This window comes from Bufo bufo, chromosome 2, assembly GCF_905171765.1.
Source record: "Bufo bufo chromosome 2, aBufBuf1.1, whole genome shotgun sequence".
Lineage (NCBI taxonomy): Eukaryota > Metazoa > Chordata > Amphibia > Anura > Bufonidae > Bufo > Bufo bufo.
This window is the reverse complement of record NC_053390.1, coordinates 14,610,216-14,631,560: the sequence shown is the minus strand read 5'-3', so window position 1 is coordinate 14,631,560 and position 21,345 is coordinate 14,610,216. Positions and strand designations below refer to the sequence as shown.

At 48.5% G+C, this 21,345-nt stretch overlaps 2 protein-coding genes across 2 annotated transcripts in view; one reads left to right on the top strand and one right to left on the bottom strand.

Moving 5' to 3' along the window:
- The window catches only part of LOC120992034 (zinc finger protein 84-like), a 124,544-nt gene that overhangs the window by 24,019 nt on the left and 79,180 nt on the right, over positions 1–21,345 (bottom strand). The window lies entirely within an intron of this gene.
- The window catches only part of LOC120991881 (zinc finger protein 84-like), a 67,872-nt gene continuing 54,460 nt past the window's right edge, over positions 7,934–21,345 (top strand). Inside the window, exon 1 of the mRNA XM_040420624.1 lies at positions 7,934–9,053. Coding sequence (XP_040276558.1) covers positions 8,084–9,053 — 970 coding nt within the window. The 5' untranslated portion in view covers positions 7,934–8,083. The remainder of the gene's footprint in view (positions 9,054–21,345) is intronic.

Below are 21,345 nucleotides of genomic sequence, written 5' to 3'. Positions count from 1 at the left end.
GAGGAGAGAACTACAACTCTCACAATGTCCAGACTGTTATATATCAGAGGAGAAAAGTACAGAATGTTATATGATATCTCAGAGGTAACACTCTAGGCTGTTATTGTAGGTTTCAGAGGCGAGAACTACAACTCCCAGCATTTTTCCAGTTCTGTAGGGAAAAAAATCAGAAAATGCTTTCTCAGACATCCCAACCTGTAAAAACTCATTTCAGGGAGGTTTTCTTTTTTTTTTCTTTTACGAACTCTTTATGACATTTCCCAGACATCTGCAGTATCCGCACACTTTGCTCTATGGTGCGGAGGACGGGGCTCATTACTCTGCCCCAAATTATCTTATTTCTGTATATTATTAGAGGGATTCTGTCACCACCTATAAGCCCTGTGAGCTAAACATCTGCTCACGTCCAGGGTGGCAGCATTCTGATTTCTAAGGTGGCCTTATAAAAGCTATTTGTGGCTTTATTCTGCGGAAAAACAGGTTTTTCTAACCTGTCAATCACTGAATTAAGGGTGCCCAAGCAGGGGAGGTCTGTGGATGCATGGTGCCCGGCCGCACGCATCGCCATTCGTGCCCAGCGCTGCCTTCTACTCCTCAGTGCCGCCTCTCCCTCCCCCCCTCCCGCTTTGAGATCCCGCACAGGCTCAGCCTGATGCGCCGTTGCGGACTGCTGGCATCGGCTTCTTCTTGCACTGTGCGCACGCGCCGAGAAGGGGACACTGCTACAGGTCGTCGGAAAGGTTTACTGCGAGTAAACTAGAGATGGGAAGTTCGGATCTTTCACATTATTCGGTTGATTCGCTGAGCTGACATGAAACAAGTGAACCGAAGCTTAGGTTGTACAATGCGCATGCGCGGATGCTTCCATTCACTTGCTGACTCGCTGAGTCGGCTCTTGGTCTGAGTCAGGAAGTTTATTCTTTAAAACCCTGTGTGTAATTATCTACCCCACTGTAGGAAAAAAACAAGCATCCAGGGGGGGTGAATTTAACACTGGGGTAAATAATATAATTAAAATGGAGGGTTAAATGTGTAAATGTATTTAAAAAAAATCCATCTCTCTCAATAGTTCTAGAGCTACTGAATGAGACAGAAGAAGGGATGCCTTTAACATATAGATCTCCTTGAGAAGCCAATTTGACCCTAAAGGGTTAATTCAACCTGTAATGTAAACTCTGTCCTGTCACTTCTCTCATCTCTCTGCTCTGCTATCAGTGAACCTTTCGGGATATATTGTCTCACATGCAGGGCGTCAGGGAGCCGCTATCTAATAGCGGGAGACTCCCTGAACCTCCGGGAGACTTGAGATCCCTGCTTTCTCCATACAAGGATCATCCCTCACATGTCACATGACCACAATTACAGCTCTTCCTCCTTCTTATCTCTGCTCTACAGCTGACCCCGCCCCTTCACTGATCACATGACAGTGACATCATCACAGGTCTTTCACCACCTCCTCTCCACTGCTGAACCCCGCCCCCAGCACTGATCACATGATGGTGACATCATCACAGGTCCTTCACCACCATCTCTCACCACTGCTGAGCCCCGCCCCCTCCACTGATCACATGTCGGTGACGTCACCCAAGGTCCTGAACCACCTATTCTCCTCTCCACTGCTGAGCCCCGCCCCCCTCCACTGATCACATTTCGGTGACGTCACCCAAGGTCCTTCACCACCTATTCTCCTCTCCACTGCTGAGCCCCGCCCCCTGCAGTGATCACATGACGGTGACGTCACCCCAGGTCCTTCAGCTCTGGCAGTTCTACAGATACTGGGCAGGTCCTGGTCGGTAGTAACTGCTGAGCCCCGCCCCCTGCACTGATCACATGACGGTGACGTCACCCCAGGTCCTTCAGCTCTGGCAGTGCAGCAGATACTGGGCAGGTCCTGGTCGGTAGTCAGGGCTCTTGTTCTCTCTGGTATCAGCCATTCCTCCAGCCTGCAGGTAAGATGAGCTGTGAGGAGACAGTGTGGTGGAGAGCTCAGACATGTCACCTCTGGAGATTCTCCTCCATTACACACAAGGAATCCTTCTCCGCTCCTCAGCTTAGTATGATGGGGGAGGAGTAGTGGGGATAGTGGGGGTTGGCATCATTCGCTGGCCCCTGGCTGTCCTGCTGAGGGGCCCCTGCCTCCAGGAGGAGAATGAATGGAGCGGGGGCCCGGCCTGAGCTCAGCTCTCTCCAGTCTCTTCTCTAGGAGTTGTGGACACAGCTGAGCACAGCCCAGAGGTGGGACCTGCATCTATCAGACATTTATCTCCTGTGGAGCCACCAGAGATCTCAATGTTGGGCCCCTGGAATCCATGTGGTGGGGGCTCTGAGAAGCGGGGCCCCTCCAGGCTCAGGAAGTGCGGTTCTGGAGGTGACATCTGGTCTTGTCCCCTGGATGATTTCCTCTCCTCTTCTCATAAAGGCGCCTGCAGGACTAGAAGCCTCCAGCTCCTCCAGTTCTCTCCTCTTCTCCTGAACGACCACCAAGGATGGACAGGAAGGAGATCAGCAGAAGAATATTAGACCTCACCTTGGAGATCATCTCCCTGCTGAGCGGAGAGGTAAACTTTTCTAGATTTCTCTCCTCTTTATTGTATTCTGTAACAAGTCAGACATCGGGAAGGAGAATCCATCATAGGAAGTGATAGGAAGAGTCCAGGGTCCTGGAGAACGGCCTCCAGACCTTCCAAGTGACGGAGAACCTGAAGATCAGCCCCCAGTATGGTGAGTGATGTGTCATGTGACCAGTGACCAATAGTCATGTTGTAGGAGCCATGAGGAGGTAAGTAGGCACGTTGTACCAGGAGGAGAGGGCCGGAGGAGAGCACGTGGCCCCTGAAGGGTTTATTCCCTAAGTGTCTCTCTCCATCCACAGGAGTACACAATAGTGAAGAAGACATCGGGGGACTGTGTGACTCCCATCATCCATCTCCAGGAGTCAGGAGGGCGGAGCAGGACCCCTCCCCCCATCACAGAGCCTCCCCCTCACCCCCTGATACATGAGCAGAAGATCCTAGAACTCACCCACAAGATGATGGAGCTGCTGACTGGAGAGGTGACACTGCTGGGAATGCTGGGAAATTCTCCAGTAACAGCACTGGAGGGGTCTGGGTGATGACGGTGTCATTGTGTTGTCAGGTTCCTATAAGGTGTCAGGACGTCACTGTCTATTTCTCCACGGAGGAGTGGGAGTATATAGAAGGACACAAGGATCTGTACAAGGAGGCCATGATGGAGGAGCACCAGCCTCTTATATCACAAGGTAAGAGCCGTCATGCGCAGTGTATACACGTGTGTGCAGTGACATGTAATGGAGGAGCACCAGCCTCTTATATCACAAGGTAAGAGCCGTCATGTGCAGTGTATACACGTGTGTGCAGTGACATGTAATGGAGGAGCACCAGCCTCTTATATCACAGGGTAAGAGCCGTCATGTGCAGTGTATACACGTGTGTGCAGTGACATGTAATGGAGGAGCACCAGCCTCTTATATCACAAGGTAAGAGCCGTCATGTGCAGTGTATACACGTGTGTGCAGTGACATGTAATGGAGGAGCACCAGCCTCTTATATCACAAGGTGAGAGCCGTCATGTGCAGTGTATACACGTGTGTGCAGTGACATGTAATGGAGGAGCACCAGCCTCTTATATCACAGGGTAAGAGCCGTCATGTGCAGTGTATACACGTGTGTGCAGTGACATGTAATGGAGGAGCCCCAGCCTCTTATATCACAAGGTGAGATCCGTCATGTGCAGTGTATACACGTGTGTGCAGTGACATGTAATGGAGGAGCACCAGCCTCTTATATCACAAGGTAAGAGCCGTCATGTGCAGTGTGTACACGTGTGTGCAGTGACATGTAATGGAGGAGCACCAGCCTCTTATATCACAAGGTAAGAGCCGTCTTGTGCAGTGTATACACGTGTGTGCAGTGACATGTAATGGAGGAGCACCAGCCTCTTATATCACAAGGTAAGAGCCGTCATGTGCAGTGTATACACGTGTGTGCAGTGACATGTAATGGAGGAGCACCAGCCTCTTATATCACAAGGTAAGAGCCGTCATGTGCAGTGTATACACGTGTGTGCAGTGACATGTAATGGAGGAGCACCAGCCTCTTATATCACAGGGTAAGAACCGTCATGTGCAGTGTATACACGTGTGTGCAGTGACATGTAATGGAGGAGCACTAGTCTCTTATATCACAAGGTAAGACCCGTCATGTGTAGCGTATACACGTGTGTGCAGTGACATGTAATGGAGGAGCACCAGCCTCTTATATCACAAGGTAAGACCCGTCATGTGCAGTGTATACACGTGTGTGCAGTGACATGTAATGGAGGAGCACCAGCCTCTTATATCACACGGTAAGAGCCGTCATGTGTAGCGTATACACGTGTGTGCAGTGACATGTAATGGAGGAGCACTAGTCTCTTATATCACAAGGTAAGACCCGTCATGTGCAGTGTATACACGTGTGTGCAGTGACATGTAATGGAGGAGCACCAGCCTCTTATATCACAAGGTAAGACCCGTCATGTGCAGTGTATACACGTGTGTGCAGTGACATGTAATGGAGGAGCACCAGCCTCTTATATCACACGGTAAGAGCCGTCATGTGCAGTGTATACATGTGTGTGCAGTGACATGTAATGGAGGAGCACCAGCCTCTTATATCACAAGGTAAGAGCCGTCATGTGCAGTGTATACACGTGTGTGCAGTGACATGTAATGGAGGAGCACCAGCCTCTTATATCACAAGGTAAGAGCCGTCATGTGCAGTGTATACACGTGTGTGCAGTGACATGTAATGGAGGAGCACCAGCCTCTTATATCACAAGGTAAGAGCCGTCATGTGCAGTGTATACACGTGTGTGCAGTGACATGTAATGGAGGAGCTCCAGCCTCTTATATCACAGGGTAAGAGCCGTCATGTGCAGTGTGTACACGTGTGTGCAGTGACATGTAATGGAGGAGCACCAGCCTCTTATATCACAAGGTAAGAGCCGTCATGTGCAGTGTATACACGTGTGTGCAGTGACATGTAATGGAGGAACACCAGCCTCTTATATCACAAGGTAAGAGCCGTCATGTGCAGTGTATACACGTGTGTGCAGTGACATGTAATGGAGGAGCTCCAGCCTCTTATATCACAGGGTAAGAGCCGTCATGTGCAGTGACATGTAATGGAGGAGCACCAGCCTCTTATATCACAAGGTAAGAGCCGTCATGTGCAGTGTGTACACGTGTGTGCAGTGACATGTAATGGAGGAACACCAGCCTCTTATATCACAAGGTAAGAGCCGTCATGTGCAGTGTGTACACGTGTGTGCAGTGACATGTAATGGAGGAGCACCAGCCTCTTATATCACAGGGTAAGACCCGTCATGTGCGGTGTATACACGTGTGTGCAGTGACATGTAATGGAGGAGCACCAGCCTCTTATATCACAAGGTAAGACCCGTCATGTGCAGTGTATACACGTGTGTGCAGTGACATGTAATGGAGGAGCTCCACAGTTTCTTCTCACATTACATTAGAGGCTACGTGTTCTTTATATGTCAGTCATATCCATAGGGCTCCAGTCACATGATGAGAGCGTGTCCTTCTGGCCTCCATCGGGCCGGTATAGTAGACTATACTACAGAGACGTCTTGTACAATCCGTGTTCTGCATTGTATATATATTGTAGATCATACATGGAGTTTATGGGCAATGTCCGCCCCTGTACGACTTGTGACAGACTCTCTGCCTTTTGGATTTCACCACTATTCATTTGCCCACCTGGTTATTCATTGGATGCCCACTGTCCCCTTTTCTATATGGCCCCTGTAATGTATTTTTCTGCCTGTGAGTGATTACGTTAGCCCATTATGTTTGGTGATTGTATCACAGGCAGAGCCTATTGTGTTTTGTTAATTGTGTTTGGTAATTGTATCTGACCTAATTCTTGCATATAAGGCCAAGTGTGGCACCAATAAAGTCAGTTCATCTTCACTCTCAATACTGAGTTCTGTCTCTTATTGGGGTAAACGCTATATCACGGTTCACTAGCTCTTGTAAGAGCTGTTCCTGCTTCCCTCACGGATGACCTTGGAGTTCCTGCAGCACCTCTCACCATTGGGAAAAGTACGTCTCTGGCGGTGAAACCCTTCTGCTACAAAGGGGTATCACTACACGACTGTTTGTCATCGATGTAGAACAGACGTGTGTTATGTAAGTCGTTGGTGTCTCAATAAAATGTGAAAAAATTTGTAGTAAAATTCTTGTCTGGCATCGGCTTTAAATTGCTGAATGTCATCCTGTTGTCCATCACTTCAGCGATTATCTGCTCATCCCCTTCAGACTGAACGTGTGACTTCTAGCAGTAATTGCATGTCCCAGAATGTTCCAGCTGCATTAGAGCGTGTTCACACAGGGCACATTTATTGTAGACATTTCCATATATTGGGTTGTTTCTGCAGCAGGTGCATGGATTATTACAAGCCACATTCAGGGCAGCGGGACAGTCACAGAAATGTCTGCAGCTGATCTGCTCTGTGTGAACTTGCTGGTAGATAACCAGTGACTGATCTGTGCTGCTCTTATAATCTGTCCAAAAAGGGGGGATGTTAAAGGAATTCTGTCAGCCTGATTTTCCATACATAGATATTGGTATCATCATATCTCCATTATGTCATTAAACATATACTAGTTTTACCCCCACCTATAGTTTCATTTGTGATAAAAATAGGTATTATGTATATGGTAATCACCTTCCTAACGTGCACAAGAGGATGTCTCTCTGGCCATTTGTGCCCAGCGCCGCCCCTCTGTTAATTTATTCAATCCGCTTAGTAATTCAGCGCGTGCACCGATGTCATACACGTCTGGGCCCCGCACGGTGCACTAAGAAAAAAAACCAAGAGGAGTGAATAAATTAACAGCTGGGGCGCTGGGCTCAGTGATCAGGGGTGTGGCTGGGCACAAACGGCACAAATGAAACTATAGGTGGGGGTAAAACTAGTATATGTTCAATGACATAATGGAGACTGATATGATGATACCAATATCTCTGTATGGAAAATCGGGCTGACAGAATCCCTTTAAAGTTCTACATATAGAAACAACAGGCAGGTTCTGCAGGGGCGGGGCTTACGATGCTCCATTGTGACAGAAAAGCCAACCACTAAGTGGTATAGAGGTAGACAGACTTGTGTAGCTGTGCAGCAGATCTGTCCTCCAGCCCAAGCTCCTGTGATAAATGTGGAGCATCTCTAGATTTACTCTGTACATTTTAAACAGGATTAGTAAATCTGCCCAGTTGTTTACCCAATGGTTGCAGGGTGTCCAGACCATGAGGCAGCAAAGCCGCTCCAAACCATGATGTTCCATCCACCAGCCCCAACTCATGATGTTGCCTCCACCAGCCCCAAACCATGATGTCTAGTTGCTGTTGAAAGGCAAATTGTGTTGGCAGAGAGCAGGGCTCGTTTCCAGACATGGTCAGGCTTTTCAAATTTTTTTGTTTTGTTAAGTCATTATTTACTGTATGTAATAAAAGTCATGACCTGGTGTAAACCAGAATCCTGGACTTTGTCAGGACGTTATAGAAGCTTTGTAAGGCTGGGATCACAAGTTCAGTTTTTTTTGGCCAAATTCAGGAATGGATTCCAAATGAATTCAGGAATGGATTCCAAATGAATGAACACTTCTCCTTCCTGCTGGATCAACTTCCAGCCTAATTGGAATGTAATAAGTTTTTCTACTCTGTAGTTTGCAAAAAAAGAACCTTGAAAACAAATGTTCATTTTTATCTTAACAGAAAATCCCAGTAAGAAATGTGAAAATGTCATGTTACCACTAGATGAAGATATAATGCAGCGCTCTTCAGGAGAAAACCTCATTACCCTTAATGTACATCCAGGACTTCACAGTACAGATCTGTCATATAATCCTCCTAATTATGAGGAACTTTCTCCTGACCAATCACAGATTGTTACCGCAAGTACAAGTCAGAAAAGTATTAAAAGGTTTCATTGTGGTAAAGAATCCACAAACAGCTCAGGACTTTCTACACACCGAAGACATCACAAAGGAGAGAAAATGTATTCATGTTCAGAATGTGGGAAATGTTTCACATATAAATCAATTCTTGTTAAACATCAGAGAAGTCACACAGGAGAGAAACCATATTCATGTTTAGAATGTGGGAAATGTTTTGTACAAAAATCACATCTTATTGCACATGAGAGATGTCACACAGGCGAAAAGCCGTATAAATGTTCAGAATGTGGGAAATGTTTTACACATAAATTCACTCTTGTTACACATGAGAGAAGTCACACTGGGGAAAAGCCATATTCATGTTCAGAATGTGGGAAATGTTTTACTCTGAAATCATGTCTTGTTACACATAAGAGATGTCACACAGGAGAGAAACCATATTCATGTTCAGAGTGTGGGAAATGTTTTGTACAAAAATCACATCTTATTGCACATGAGAGATTTCACACAGGCGAAAAGCCGTATAAATGTTCAGAATGTGGGAAATGTTTTACACTGAAATCACGTCTTGTTATACATGAGAGAAGTCACACTGGGGAAAATCCATATTCATGTTCAGAATGTGGGAAATGTTTTACACTGAAATCATGTTTTGTTACACATAAGAGATGTCACACAGGAGAGAAACCATATTCATGTTCAGAATGTGGGAAATATTTTGCGCAAAAATCGGATCTTGTTAGACATGAGAGAACTCACACAGGAGAGAAGCCGTATTCATGTTCACAATGTGGGAAATGTTTTGTGCAAAAATCAAATCTTGTTACACATGAGAGATGTCACACAGGAGAGAAGCTGTATTCATGTTTAGAATGTGGGAATCGTTTTACAAAGAAAACAAATCTTGTTAGACATGAGAGAAGTCACACAGGAGAGAAGCCGTATTCATGTTCACAATGTGGGAAATGTTTTGTGCAAAAATCAAATCTTGTTAGACATGAGAGAATTCACACAGGAGAGAAGCCATATTCGTGTTCAGAATGTGGGAAACATTTTTCCGATAAATCAAGTCTTCTACAACATAAGAGGAATCACACATGAGAGAAGCTGCATTCAGAATGAGAAAAATGTTTTTGATTCCAAAGCCATAATTAGGGGTCATTAGTGAAGTCACACAAGAGAGAAGTCATATGGCCACAATATAACGAAACAATATATCACTGGGTCATAGACATTGTTTTCATTTCAGGTTGTATATTTGGATATAAAAGCTTAAAGGGGTTGTATGGGTTCAGAGCTGAACCTGGACATACCTCCATTTTCACCCAGGCAGCCACCCTGACTTGAGCATCAGAGCAGTTCATGCTTCGATGCTCTCCTTTGCCCTGCGCTAAATTGCGCAGTGCAATGGCATTTTCTGGTGAGAAACTGGGCTTTCCATGAGGCTCCCAGGAAGCACGGTGACGTCACCGGCACTGATGGGCGGGCTTTAGCGCTACCCTAGCCAGTAAAACAGCTAGAGCCATCAGAGCCGGTGACATCACCAAACACACTGCTGGGCGGAAGCTTCTGCCCTGCAGTGTGTTATTGTAAACAAAAGAGCCCATGCCCTGCGCGATCTAGCGCAGGGCAAGGGAGCGCATCGGAGCATGAGATGCTCCGATGCTAACATCAGCAGGGCTGCCTGGGTGAAAATATGGGTATGTCAGGGTTCAGGTAACTTAATTCCACATTGTAGTCTCATAACTTCGGTCTTTTATTACATTTGTCTGCCATTTAACAAGGGTCTACTACTCTACCGATTCTACCACTAGGTACAACTATGGAACAAACTATACATTCAGGGGGACGGATTAAACTACTTTTATATTAAGATACCTGCACTTGATGCCAGTATATGAATAGGAGCATACCCAGAAGCTCCATAAACTTACAGCAGTGTACATAGTGTATATATGTAAAAAAAAAAAAAGCACAATATATTGATATATGTTTCATGTAAGATATTTTCTGTCATTTTCCTTATCACGTATATATATCCCACTCTTGTACCCCAGCTGACTTGATTCTTGGGACTTACAAGTTTCTGCAACAAAGCTGTGCAATATTTGTATTATCGCATTATCGCACTTTGTCACTAACATTGAATACATACCACCACTGCCCTGGTATACTCCTTTCGATTTATGTCTGCCTTATGTTTTGTTTTTTTGCTGTAGTTTGAAAAAGGCTGTATGTGGCTGAAACGTCACACTTGATCTGTACAGCCACATTTCTTAATAAAAACTCAACAATTCTACTACCTCTTTTCTGGAGTTTTTGCCTTCATTATATTTTAAACCTTACAGTTAATCCTTTCAGCCCCAGAGGGTTTTTCGCATTTTCATTTTTTACTCCTGCCTTTCAGGACTTTTTAATTTTTTTCCATTTACATAGCCGTTTGAGCGCTTGTTTTCTGCGGGACAAGTTGCATTTTCTAATTACACCATTTAATATTGCAAACGATGTAGTGGGGAGATGGAAAAAAATTCGATGTGGGGTGAAATTGTTAAAATAACGCAATTACACAATAGTTTCAGGTTTTGTTTTTACGGTGTTCCCTATAAGGTAAAACTGACCTGTTACTTTCATTTTCCAGGTCAGTACAATTATGGCAATACCACATACAGTGGATATAAAAAGTCTACACACCCCTGTTAAATGTCAGGTTTCTGTGCTGTAAAAAATGAGACAAAGATAAATCATTTCTGAACTTTTTCCACCTTTAATGTGACCTATAAACTGTACCACTCAATTGAAAAACAAACTGAAATCTTTTAGGTGGAGGTAAGAAAACAAACAAAAAAAATAATAATGTGGTTGCATAAGTGTGCACACCCTCCTATAACTGCTTATTTCTGAACACAGCTACATCCCCAATCACATTCAAAATCCTGTTAAATAGGAGTCCGCATACACCTGCCATCATTTAAAGTGCCTCTGATTAACCCCAAATAAAGTTCATCTGCTCTAGTTGGTCTTTCCTGACATTTTCTTAGTCGCATCCCACAGCAAAAGTCATGGTCCACAGAGAGCTTCCAAAGCATCAGAGGGATCTCATTGTTAAAAGGTATCAGTCAGGAAAAGAGGACAAAAGAATTTCCAAGGCATTAGATATACCATGGAACTGTCAGGGATGATGTTGCAGAAAACTAGAAGTCACAAATAAAGATCCAACTGACTTGATCCCAAACTAAGGAACATATGGGTGAGCCCTACAAAAAGCCCTAGAGCTTTCCCTGACTGCTCAGCCCATGCAAAGATCTTAATGATAGAAAGTTGCATGCCCCCGTACCTAGACTGAGTAACACCTGAAAACCCTATAATAGTGAGGGGACACAACCACCAGCTCCCTGCACTCAATACGGAGGGAGTCAGGGTCACCTAGAATCAAGCCAACAGGAAAACACAAATAAAGGAATAGACTTATCTGTGTCATGGTCTTACCTTCTTGCTGTTCTCCTTCGTTTGACATGTGCTGGCGGCCATCTTGGTTTCTGGGTTTCTTGTAGCCTCCCACCCTGCGGCTCCTCCTTCCCACTGGGAGGAGCTGGATGCCTAGCTCATATATATAGGAGGTCTGTGGCTTCAGTTCCTTGCTTGGTCCTCCTGTGTTCACATGCTTCTAGACTGCTGCTGCTTCTGGTTCCTGATCCTGGTTTCGTCCGACTACCCTGCTGGTTCCTGATCCTGGTTTCGTCCGACTACCCTGCTGGTTCCTGATCCTGGCTTCGTCTGACTACCCTGCTGGTTCCTGATCCTGGCTTCGTCTGACTACCCTTCTGGTTCCTGACCTCTGGCTTCGCAAAGACTCTGCTTCGGTTTCGCCATCCGTTTGGACTTTTGCTTTACAGCTTTATTTTCAATAAAGCCTTCTTATTTTCACTTATCCCTTGTTGTACGTCTGGTTCATGGTTCCGTGACATTAGGACCAAGCCATGAATTCTGACGGTACAGGGCCATCCTCGCTACCCACGCTGGTTGCCAGACTTGATCAGCAGGATCACCTGTTGGGTCAGTTCGCTGCGGCGTTGCAAACCCTGCTTGAACGCACGGCTCATTTCGCTCCCGTTGCCGATGGGTCGGTTGTCGCTCCTGGGCCCGCTCCTACTGCCGCTCCGGTTGTTGCGCCAGAGTCTACCCCGACACCTGTTGTTGCACCTGCGGTGTTTCGGGGTATGACCGGTTCTGCCCCTCTTCCACAGCGCTTTGGGGGAGAGCCAACTCAGTGCCGAGGTTTCCTTAACCAGGTGGGCATTTATTTCGAGTTGCTGCCACATGCCTTTCCCACTGAGAGATCAAAGGTGGGCTTCTTGATCTCGCTGCTCTCGGACAAGGCCTTGGCCTGGGCCAGCCCTTTATGGGAGAACAACAATCCGGTGGTTGCCGAGTTTTCCGGTTTTGTTGCTTCTCTTCGGAAGGTATTCGATGTGCCGGCTCGTGCTGCCTCTGCTGCGAAGCTCCTTATGTCCATCAGACAGGGTTCACGATCCGTAGCTGAATACGCCATTGAGTTTCGTACCCTGGCAGCAGAGGTGGGCTGGAATAATGAGGCTCTGGTCGCTGCTTTCTCTCATGGTCTCTCGGATGCCTTGAAGGATGAGGTTGCAGCTAAGGACCTACCAGTGGAGCTCGAGTCTCTTATTTCTTTCCTGATTTTGATTGACACCAGACTCAGGGAGAGACCTTCCTTTAAGGAGAGCCTGCGGAGGTTTTCTAACAGATTGGCGCCTACGTTTGCTGTCCCACCCGTGCCTCCCTCTCCTCCCACGCCTCCTGGGGATGACTTGTCTGGGGGTGAACCCATGCAGCTGGGGTTTGCTCGCCTGTCCGAGGGGGAGAGGGTACTCCGGAGACGCGAGGGCCGATGCATGTACTGTGGTCTCGGTGGGCATTTTCGGTTGGCATGTCCGAACCGTCCGGGAAACGCTCGCACCTGAGATCCTGTCGGGGGCAGATCTTGGGTGGAGTCTCCTCGTCCCCGGTTTCCCGTGTTGACAAACCACTGATCACTGTTGTCCTCTCCTGGGTCGGGGGCTCGGTGACGACCCAGGCGTTGGTGGACTCTGGTGCTGGTGGTTTGTTCATTGATAATGTGTTCGCTGCCGCCAATTCCATTCCTCTGCAGGCTCGAGGTTCCCCACTGGCTCTTGAGGCGATAGACGGCAGACCCCTTCTGCCGCCACACGTGACTCATGAGACCCTTCCAGTGGGGTTAGCCATTGGTGCCGTTCACAGAGAGTCGGTCTGCCTCCAGGTTATTTCGTCTCCACACTACTCGGTGGTCTTGGGGTACCCCTGGCTCTGGAAGCATAATCCGACTTTCGATTGGAGATCGGCCGAGATCCTCTCGTGGTCACCGCAGTGTGGGGCTAGTTGCATCCATGGGTCTGTCAAGTTGCTGTGTACTTCCTCGGACTCTCTGTTGCCTCCTGAATACGAGGAGTACCGGGATGTATTCGATAAGGTGCGCGCGGTTGCCCTACCTCCGCACCGCCCATACGATTGTGCCATAGAGTTACAATCTGGTGCCGTTCCTCCTCGTGGCAAAGTCTATCCACTGTCGGTAGCGGAGAATGAGGCCATGGAGGAGTACGTGAGGGAGGCGCTTTCACGCGGACACATTCGCAAATCCTCGTCCCCGGCAGGGGCTGGATTTTTCTTTGTGAAAAAGAAGGTCGGTGAGTTGAGGCCTTGCATCGATTACAGGGGTCTCAATCGCATCACGATCAAGAACGCTTACCCGATACCCTTGATTTCCGAGCTGTTCGATCGCCTTAAAGGGGCCACGGTCTTTACCAAACTCGACCTGAGGGCAGGATATAACCTGGTAAGGATCAAGGCGGGCGATGAGTGGAAGACCGCGTTTAACACCAGGACCGGTCATTATGAATCCTTGGTTATGCCCTTTGGGTTGTGCAATGCGCCCGCAGTCTTTCAGGAATTCATCAACGATGTTTTCCGTGACCTGTTGCAGCAGTGTGTGGTGGTCTATTTGGATGACATCTTGGTATATTCTGAATCCATGGAGGCCCACATTCTGGATGTCAGACGAGTGTTGCAACGGTTACGAGAGAACAAGCTGTTCGGTAAGCTTGAGAAATGCGAATTTCACCGATCCCAGGTAACCTTCTTAGGTTACATCATTTCCGCTGAGGGGTTCTCCATGGATCCTGAGAAGGTTTCGGCTGTCTTACAGTGGCCCCAGCCCAGTGGTCTTCGTTCCCTGCAGCGCTTTTTGGGCTTCGCCAATTATTATCGGAAGTTCATCAGGGACTTTTCCATGCTAGCCAAGCCTCTCACGGATCTGACCAGGAAGGGCAGTAATTCCCAGGTCTGGCCGCTCGAGGCCATCCGAGCTTTTGAGGCTCTAAAGTCCGCCTTTGTGTCGGCTCCGATTCTGTCGCATCCCAACCCTGGGTTGCCCTTTGTCCTCGAGGTGGACGCGTCTGAGACGGGAGTAGGCGCCCTTCTGTCTCAGCGTAGAACACCAGAGGGTCCTCTGCTTCCTTGTGGGTTTTACTCCCGGAAACTGTCTTCCGCGGAGTGCAACTATCAGATTGGTGACAGGGAGTTATTGGCCATCGTGCAGGCCCTTAAAGAATGGAGGCACTTGCTCGAGGGTTCGGTGGTTCCGGTCCTCATCCTGACGGACCACAAGAATCTGACCTACCTTTCTGAGGCCAAGAGATTGACACCACGTCAGGCCAGATGGGCTCTGTTCTTGTCACGTTTTAATTACGTGGTCTCCTACCTACCCGGTTCCAAGAACATCAGGGCGGATGCCTTATCACGGCAGTACTCCGAGCTGTCCAGGGAGGAGTCGATTCCGACTTCGGTCATACCTCCGAATCAGATCTTGGCCGCCATTCGCACCAGCCTGACCTCTCCCCTGGGTGAGCAGATTTTGGCGGCTCAATCTGGTGCTCCCTCTGGGAGACCCAACGGCAGATGTTTTGTGCCTGAGGAGTTGCGCACTCGGTTGTTGCGAACCTACCATAACTCCAAGACCGCGGGGCATCCTGGAAAGAATCAGCTGTCCTGGGCTGTTTCACGTCTGTTCTGGTGGCCTTCCCTACGTTCCGACATCGCCGCATATGTAGCGGCATGCTCCGTTTGTGCCCAGAGTAAGTCCCCTCGGCACCTTCCGTTGGGCCTTCTGCAACCCATAGCCACCGGGGAGCGCCCATGGTCACACCTGGGGATGGATTTCATTGTGGACCTCCCTGCATCCCGAGGCCATACGGTCATTCTCATGATTGTGGATCGGTTTTCCAAAATGTGCCACTGTGTTCCTCTCAATAAGTTACCCTCTGCACAAGAGTTGGCCACGATCTTTGCCAGGGAGGTCTTCCGGTTGCACGGTTTGCCCAAGGAGATTGTGTCGGATCGGGGGAGTCAGTTTGTGTCCAGGTTCTGGCGCGCCTTTTGCTCCCAGTTGGGGATTCATCTCTCCTTCTCCTCGGCCTACCACCCTCAGTCCAATGGGGCCGCAGAACGATCCAATCAGGCCTTGGAGCAATTCCTTCGTTGCTATGTCTCCGATCACCAAGACAATTGGGTTGACCTCCTGCCTTGGGCTGAGTTTGCCAGGAACACGGCGGTGAACTCTTCCTCTGGGACGTCTCCCTTCATGGCCAATTATGGGTTCCAACCTGCCGTGTTACCGGAGGTATTCTCTCCCCAGGATATTCCGGCTGTGGAGGATCACCTTTCCGTCCTACGTGCTTCTTGGGTACTGATCCAGAAGTCCCTTGAGGTCTCTGCGCAGCGCCAGAGACTCCAGGCTGATCTCAGACGAGCGCCTGCTCCTTCCTACCAGGTCGGAGACCGTGTATGGTTGTCCACCCGCAACCTCAACCTTCGAGTGCCCACTCCCAAGCTGGCGCCTCGCTTTGTTGGTCCCTTCCGAGTGCTTCGCAGGGTAAACCCGGTAGCCTATGCCCTTGCGCTTCCTCCTGGCATGCGGATCTCCAACGTGTTTCATGTCTCCCTGTTGAAGCCACTGGTGTGTAATCGTTTCACTTCCTCGGTTCCTCGGCCTCGTCCGGTCCAAGTGGGTAATCGTGAGGAGTATGAGGTGAGCAATATCCTGGACTCACGCCTGGTCCGCGGTCGGGTGCAGTTTTTGGTCCATTGGCGTGGTTATGGTCCAGAGGAGCGTTCCTGGGTTCCCTCCGCAGATGTCCATGCTCCTGCCTTGCTCCGAGCCTTCCACGCACGCTTCCCTCAGAAACCGTTCTTTACTCCGCGGAGGAGGGGCCCTTGAGGGGGAGGTACTGTCATGGTCTTACCTTCTTGCTGTTCTCCTTCGTTTGACATGTGCTGGCGGCCATCTTGGTTTCTGGGTTTCTTGTAGCCTCCCACCCTGCGGCTCCTCCTTCCCACTGGGAGGAGCTGGATGCCTAGCTCATATATATAGGAGGTCTGTGGCTTCAGTTCCTTGCTTGGTCCTCCTGTGTTCACATGCTTCTCGACTGCTGCTGCTTCTGGTTCCTGATCCTGGTTTCGTCCGACTACCCTGCTGGTTCCTGATCCTGGTTTCGTCCGACTACCCTGCTGGTTCCTGATCCTGGCTTCGTCTGACTACCCTGCTGGTTCCTGATCCTGGCTTCGTCTGACTACCCTTCTGGTTCCTGACCTCTGGCTTCGCAAAGACTCTGCTTCGGTTTCGCCATCCGTTTGGACTTTTGCTTTACAGCTTTATTTTCAATAAAGCCTTCTTATTTTCACTTATCCCTTGTTGTACGTCTGGTTCATGGTTCCGTGACAATCTGAGGAACCAGCAGTTGCAGCATCTAGCAGTGAGCACAATCCAGGAAGTGGTATAAACCGCAAAGTGAAGCAGTATGGGAGGGGATATAAAGGGAGGCGATCACTGCTAATAGATGACAGCCGGGAGAGGGAGGAGAGATGACAAAACGAAACGAAAACAAAAGAACATCATGCAAGAGGTACTGAAGAACGTCTGTCAGAACTTCTCAGAGATCTGGCGGTGACAGTACCCCTCCCTCTACGAGTGGACTCCGGACACTCAGAGCCCACCTTCTCAGGATGGGACCTATGGAAAGCCCTGATAAGACGAGTGGCCTTAATGTCCGCCACTGGGACCCACATCCATATCCTCAGGACCATAACCCTCCTGTCACAGTGGTTACTTCTGGCTGTGACCTTCTGTCTATGCTCTCGCTGCAGCTCCGTTCCTGTGTGTTATTTGTGGTTCTTTATGGGTTAACTCCCCTGTGTGCCTATTAGGAGTTAATCCTCTCTGTCTGCTCCATGGGTGTGGCCTCTCTGCTGCACCCATGGAACCTGTATATAAGGCTGAGGCTTCCTCAGTTCTGTGTCAGCTCTCCTGGTGTGTGTTGTCTTGTCCTGCGCCTTGTTTGTACTCACTCTCCCATGCTGCTGACCCATGGGATCCGTGTCTGTCTGTGCTCTGTGGGTTTCCTACTTGTTCATTCCCGTCCTCTTTCCTGTCTTTCTGTTATCTGTTCTGCCAGTTATGTTTTAGTTACCTTGTGTGTATTCATATGTCTCTGTTCAGCAAGCCATTGCTGCAGCGCGCCTAGCTGCAGAGTGCTATGGGCAAGGCCACGCAGTATACCACTGGTGGAGCTAGTCCTTCTCTGCTCATTGCCACTCCTGTTCCCTTGCGTAAACTCCTGCTTGTGTTTTTAGTTGCCTGCTTGTATTTGCCTGTTTATGTTATATGTCTCTGTTCAGCAAGCCCTTGCTGCAGCGTGCCTTGCTGCAGAGTGCTATGGGCAAGGCCATGCAGTATACCACTGGTGGAGCTAGTCCTTCTCTGCTCATTGCCACTCCTGTTCCCTTGCGTGAACTCCTGCTTGTATTTTTAGTTGCCTGTTTGTTATGTTTGCCTATGTACCGTCGGTACCTTCTGGTACCTGTTGTCCGTTTGCTCCTGTTGTCACATTCTAGTTCACGCTCCAGAGTGGACCCTGGCAACTCCCTGTGGCAAAGCCTAACCCTACCATCTGGGGCCCTAGTGAATACCAGGAGTTGCTTAGTCACGCCCCTCTGGAGTATTACTAGACAGTGGCGCAGTGGGGGTTTTCCTCCCACTGTGCGGACGGTACATAGAGCTCTCAATTTCCCTGTGTTTCCCTCCTTGGATTCTGTTTGTGCAATAAACTCTTGTGTGTCTGTACCTGATTTCCATTTGTTTATTGCTTGACGACGCAGAGGTCTCTCCTGGGACCTCCAACTCGTGACAGAATGAACAAGTAAACCTTCACAGAGTTTTTGTGTTCTGTTTTCTGCTTATCAGTGGTGTGTACTTTCTGTATTTGTTTCCCTCTTCATGGTGCCTTTAGGTATCATATTTGGTTGCCTTGGTGTACTGGCTGTGGTGTTCTCCGTGTATGCTGGTTGCCAGAGGCGACGCCCGGTTTAGCCTTTTTAGCTTGCCGTTCTGCCTACGGCCGTGTTTTCCGTTATCAGCACAGGTATCTGCTTCTGTACTCACTCCTCCGGAAGGGGGTGTCAGCATGTTTGACCAATCAGTTCTTGGCAGACATGCCATTCTCCGGAGGGAGAGTGGAGGGGGAGGTGTTAGCACACTGCAGTTCACTGTGACTTTTGTGGCCGTGTAGGCTGGCGGCATTCCACTTGGCGTACTGGCTGCGTTTTACGTGTAGGCTGGTTGCTAGGGGCTGCGTGCTGGCTGCGGTCGTCTTATGTGTGTCTGTACCTGATTTCCATTTGTTTATTGCTTGACAACGCAGAGGTCTCTCCTGGGACCTCCAACTCGTGACACCTCCCAATGAACGAGGTACTGGAGAGAACCGCGTATAATACGAGAATCCACAATCCTAGAGACCTCTAATTCAAGATTACCATAGACCAAAATCGGAGGAGGAGGCAAAGAGGAGGGTACAGTGGGTTGGACATAAGGTTTTAATAGGGACTTGTGAAAAACATTATGGATCTTCCAAGTCTGAGGAAGATCAAGACGGAAAGCAACGGGATTGATGACGGACAAGATCTTGTAAGGCCCAATAAACTTAGGACCCAACTTCCAGGAGGGAACCTTCAATTTGATATTCTCAGTAGACAACCACACCAGATCACCCACATTCAGGTCCGGACCAGGCACACGTCTCTTATCCGCCACACGCTTATATCTCTCACTCATGCTCTTTAGATTACTCTGAATCTTTTGCCAAATAGATGACAAAGACGAGGAAAATCTCTCCTCATCAGGTAAACCAGAAGACCCCTCTCCAGAAAATGTCCCAAACTGCGGATGAAACCCATATGCACCAAAAAATGGTGACTTATCAGAGGACTCCTGGCGACGGTTATTTAAAGCAAACTCAGCAAGGGACAAAAAAGAACACCAATCCTCCTGATTCTCTGTCACAAAACAGCGCAGATATGTCTCCAGATTCTGATTGACGCGCTCGGTCTGGCCATTCGACTGCGGGTGAAAAGCAGAAGAAAATGACAACCGAACCCCCAAGCGAGAACAGAAAGCCTTCCAGAATCTGGAAACAAACTGCGTGCCCCTATCAGAGACTATGTCTGAAGGAATGCCATGCAATTTGACAATGTGGTCCACAAATGCTTGCGCCAGCGTTTTAGCATTGGGTAACCCAGGAAAAGGAATGAAATGTGCCATTTTGCTAAAACGGTCCACCACCACCAGAATCACAGTCTTCCCCGAGGAACGAGGCAGGTCCGTAATGAAGTCCATGGACAAATGTGTCCAAGGACGGGAAGGAATGGGCAACGGGAGGAGAGGACCCGATGGCCTTGAATGAGGGACCTTGGCACGAGCGCAGGTCTTGCAGGCTGCCACAAAACCCTCAATCGTATTACGAAGAGCCGGCCACCAGAATCTCCGAGCAATGAGATCCACTGTGGCTCTACCCCCCGGGTGCCCAGCAAGGACAGTATCGTGGTGCTCCTTAAAAACCTTGTGTCGTAAAGCGAGAGGCACAAACAACCTCACAGGGGGACAAAGATCAGGAGCCTCTGCCTGGGCTGCCTGAACCTCTGCCTCCAATTCAGGATAAAGAGCAGAGACGACCACCCCTTCAGCCAAAATGGGACCCGGGTCTTCAAAGTTCCCCCCTCCCGGAAAACAACGTGACAGGGCATCAGCCTTCACATTCTTAACCCCAGGGCGGAACGTGACAACAAAATTAAACCTTGAAAAGAACAAAGACCATCTGGCCTGTCTCGGGTTCAGACGCTTGGCTGACTCCAAGTAGGCCAGATTCTTATGGTCGGTAAACACGGTAATAGGGTGTCTGGCTCCCTCTAGTCAATGGCGCCATTCCTCAAAAGCTAACTTGATGGCCAACAACTCCCTATCTTCCACATCGTAATTTCTCTCTGCGGAGGAGAGTTTCTTCGAGAAAAAGGCACACGGTCACCATTTGGCAGGAGAGGGACCCTGAGACAAGACCACACCCACACCCACCTCAGAAGCGTCCACCTCAACAATGAAGGGCAGAGAGACATCATGTTGTACCAAGATGGGAGCGGAAGCAAAACTCTCTTTGATACTAGAAAAGGCGCATCTACCGACCAGGAGGAAAAATCTACCCCCTTTTTAGTCATGTCAGTGAGTGGCTTAACAACAGAGGAATAATTCAAAATCAACTTCCTGTAATAATTGGCAAAACCCAAAAAGCGCATCAGTGCCTTCTGATTCTCAGGAAGCTCCCAATCAAGCACAGCGCGGACCTTCTCAGGGTCCATGCGAAAACCAGAAGCGGAGAGAAGAAAACCCAGAAATTGAATTTCTGGAACCGCAAACACACATTTTTCCAGTTTAGCGTACAATTTATTCTCCCGCAGAATGAGCAAGACCTGACGTAGGTGGTCCCTATGAGTTTTGAAATCAGGAGAAAAAAATCTAAATGTCATCTAGATACACTAGTACAAATTTCCCCATTAAATGATAAAAAATGCTGTTCACAAAATGTTGGAAGACGGCTGGAGCATTCATCAAACCAAAAGGCATAACCAAATTCTCAAAATGGCCCTCAGGGGTATTGAAGGCCGTCTTCCATTCGTCCCCTTCCCTGACCCTGACCAGGTTGTATGCCCCTCTTAAATCCAACTTAGAAAAAACTTTAGCCCCAACAATCTGGTTAAACAGGTCCGGGATCAGAGGAAGCGGATAAGGGTCATGAATTGTGATACTGTTCAGCTCCCTGAAATTCAGACATGGTCTTAAAGAACCATCTTTTTTCTTAACAAAAAAAAAACCAGCGGCCACAGGTGACTTTGAGGGTCGGATGTGTCCCTTTCTCAGGCTCTCAGAGATATAAGTACGCATAGCGACC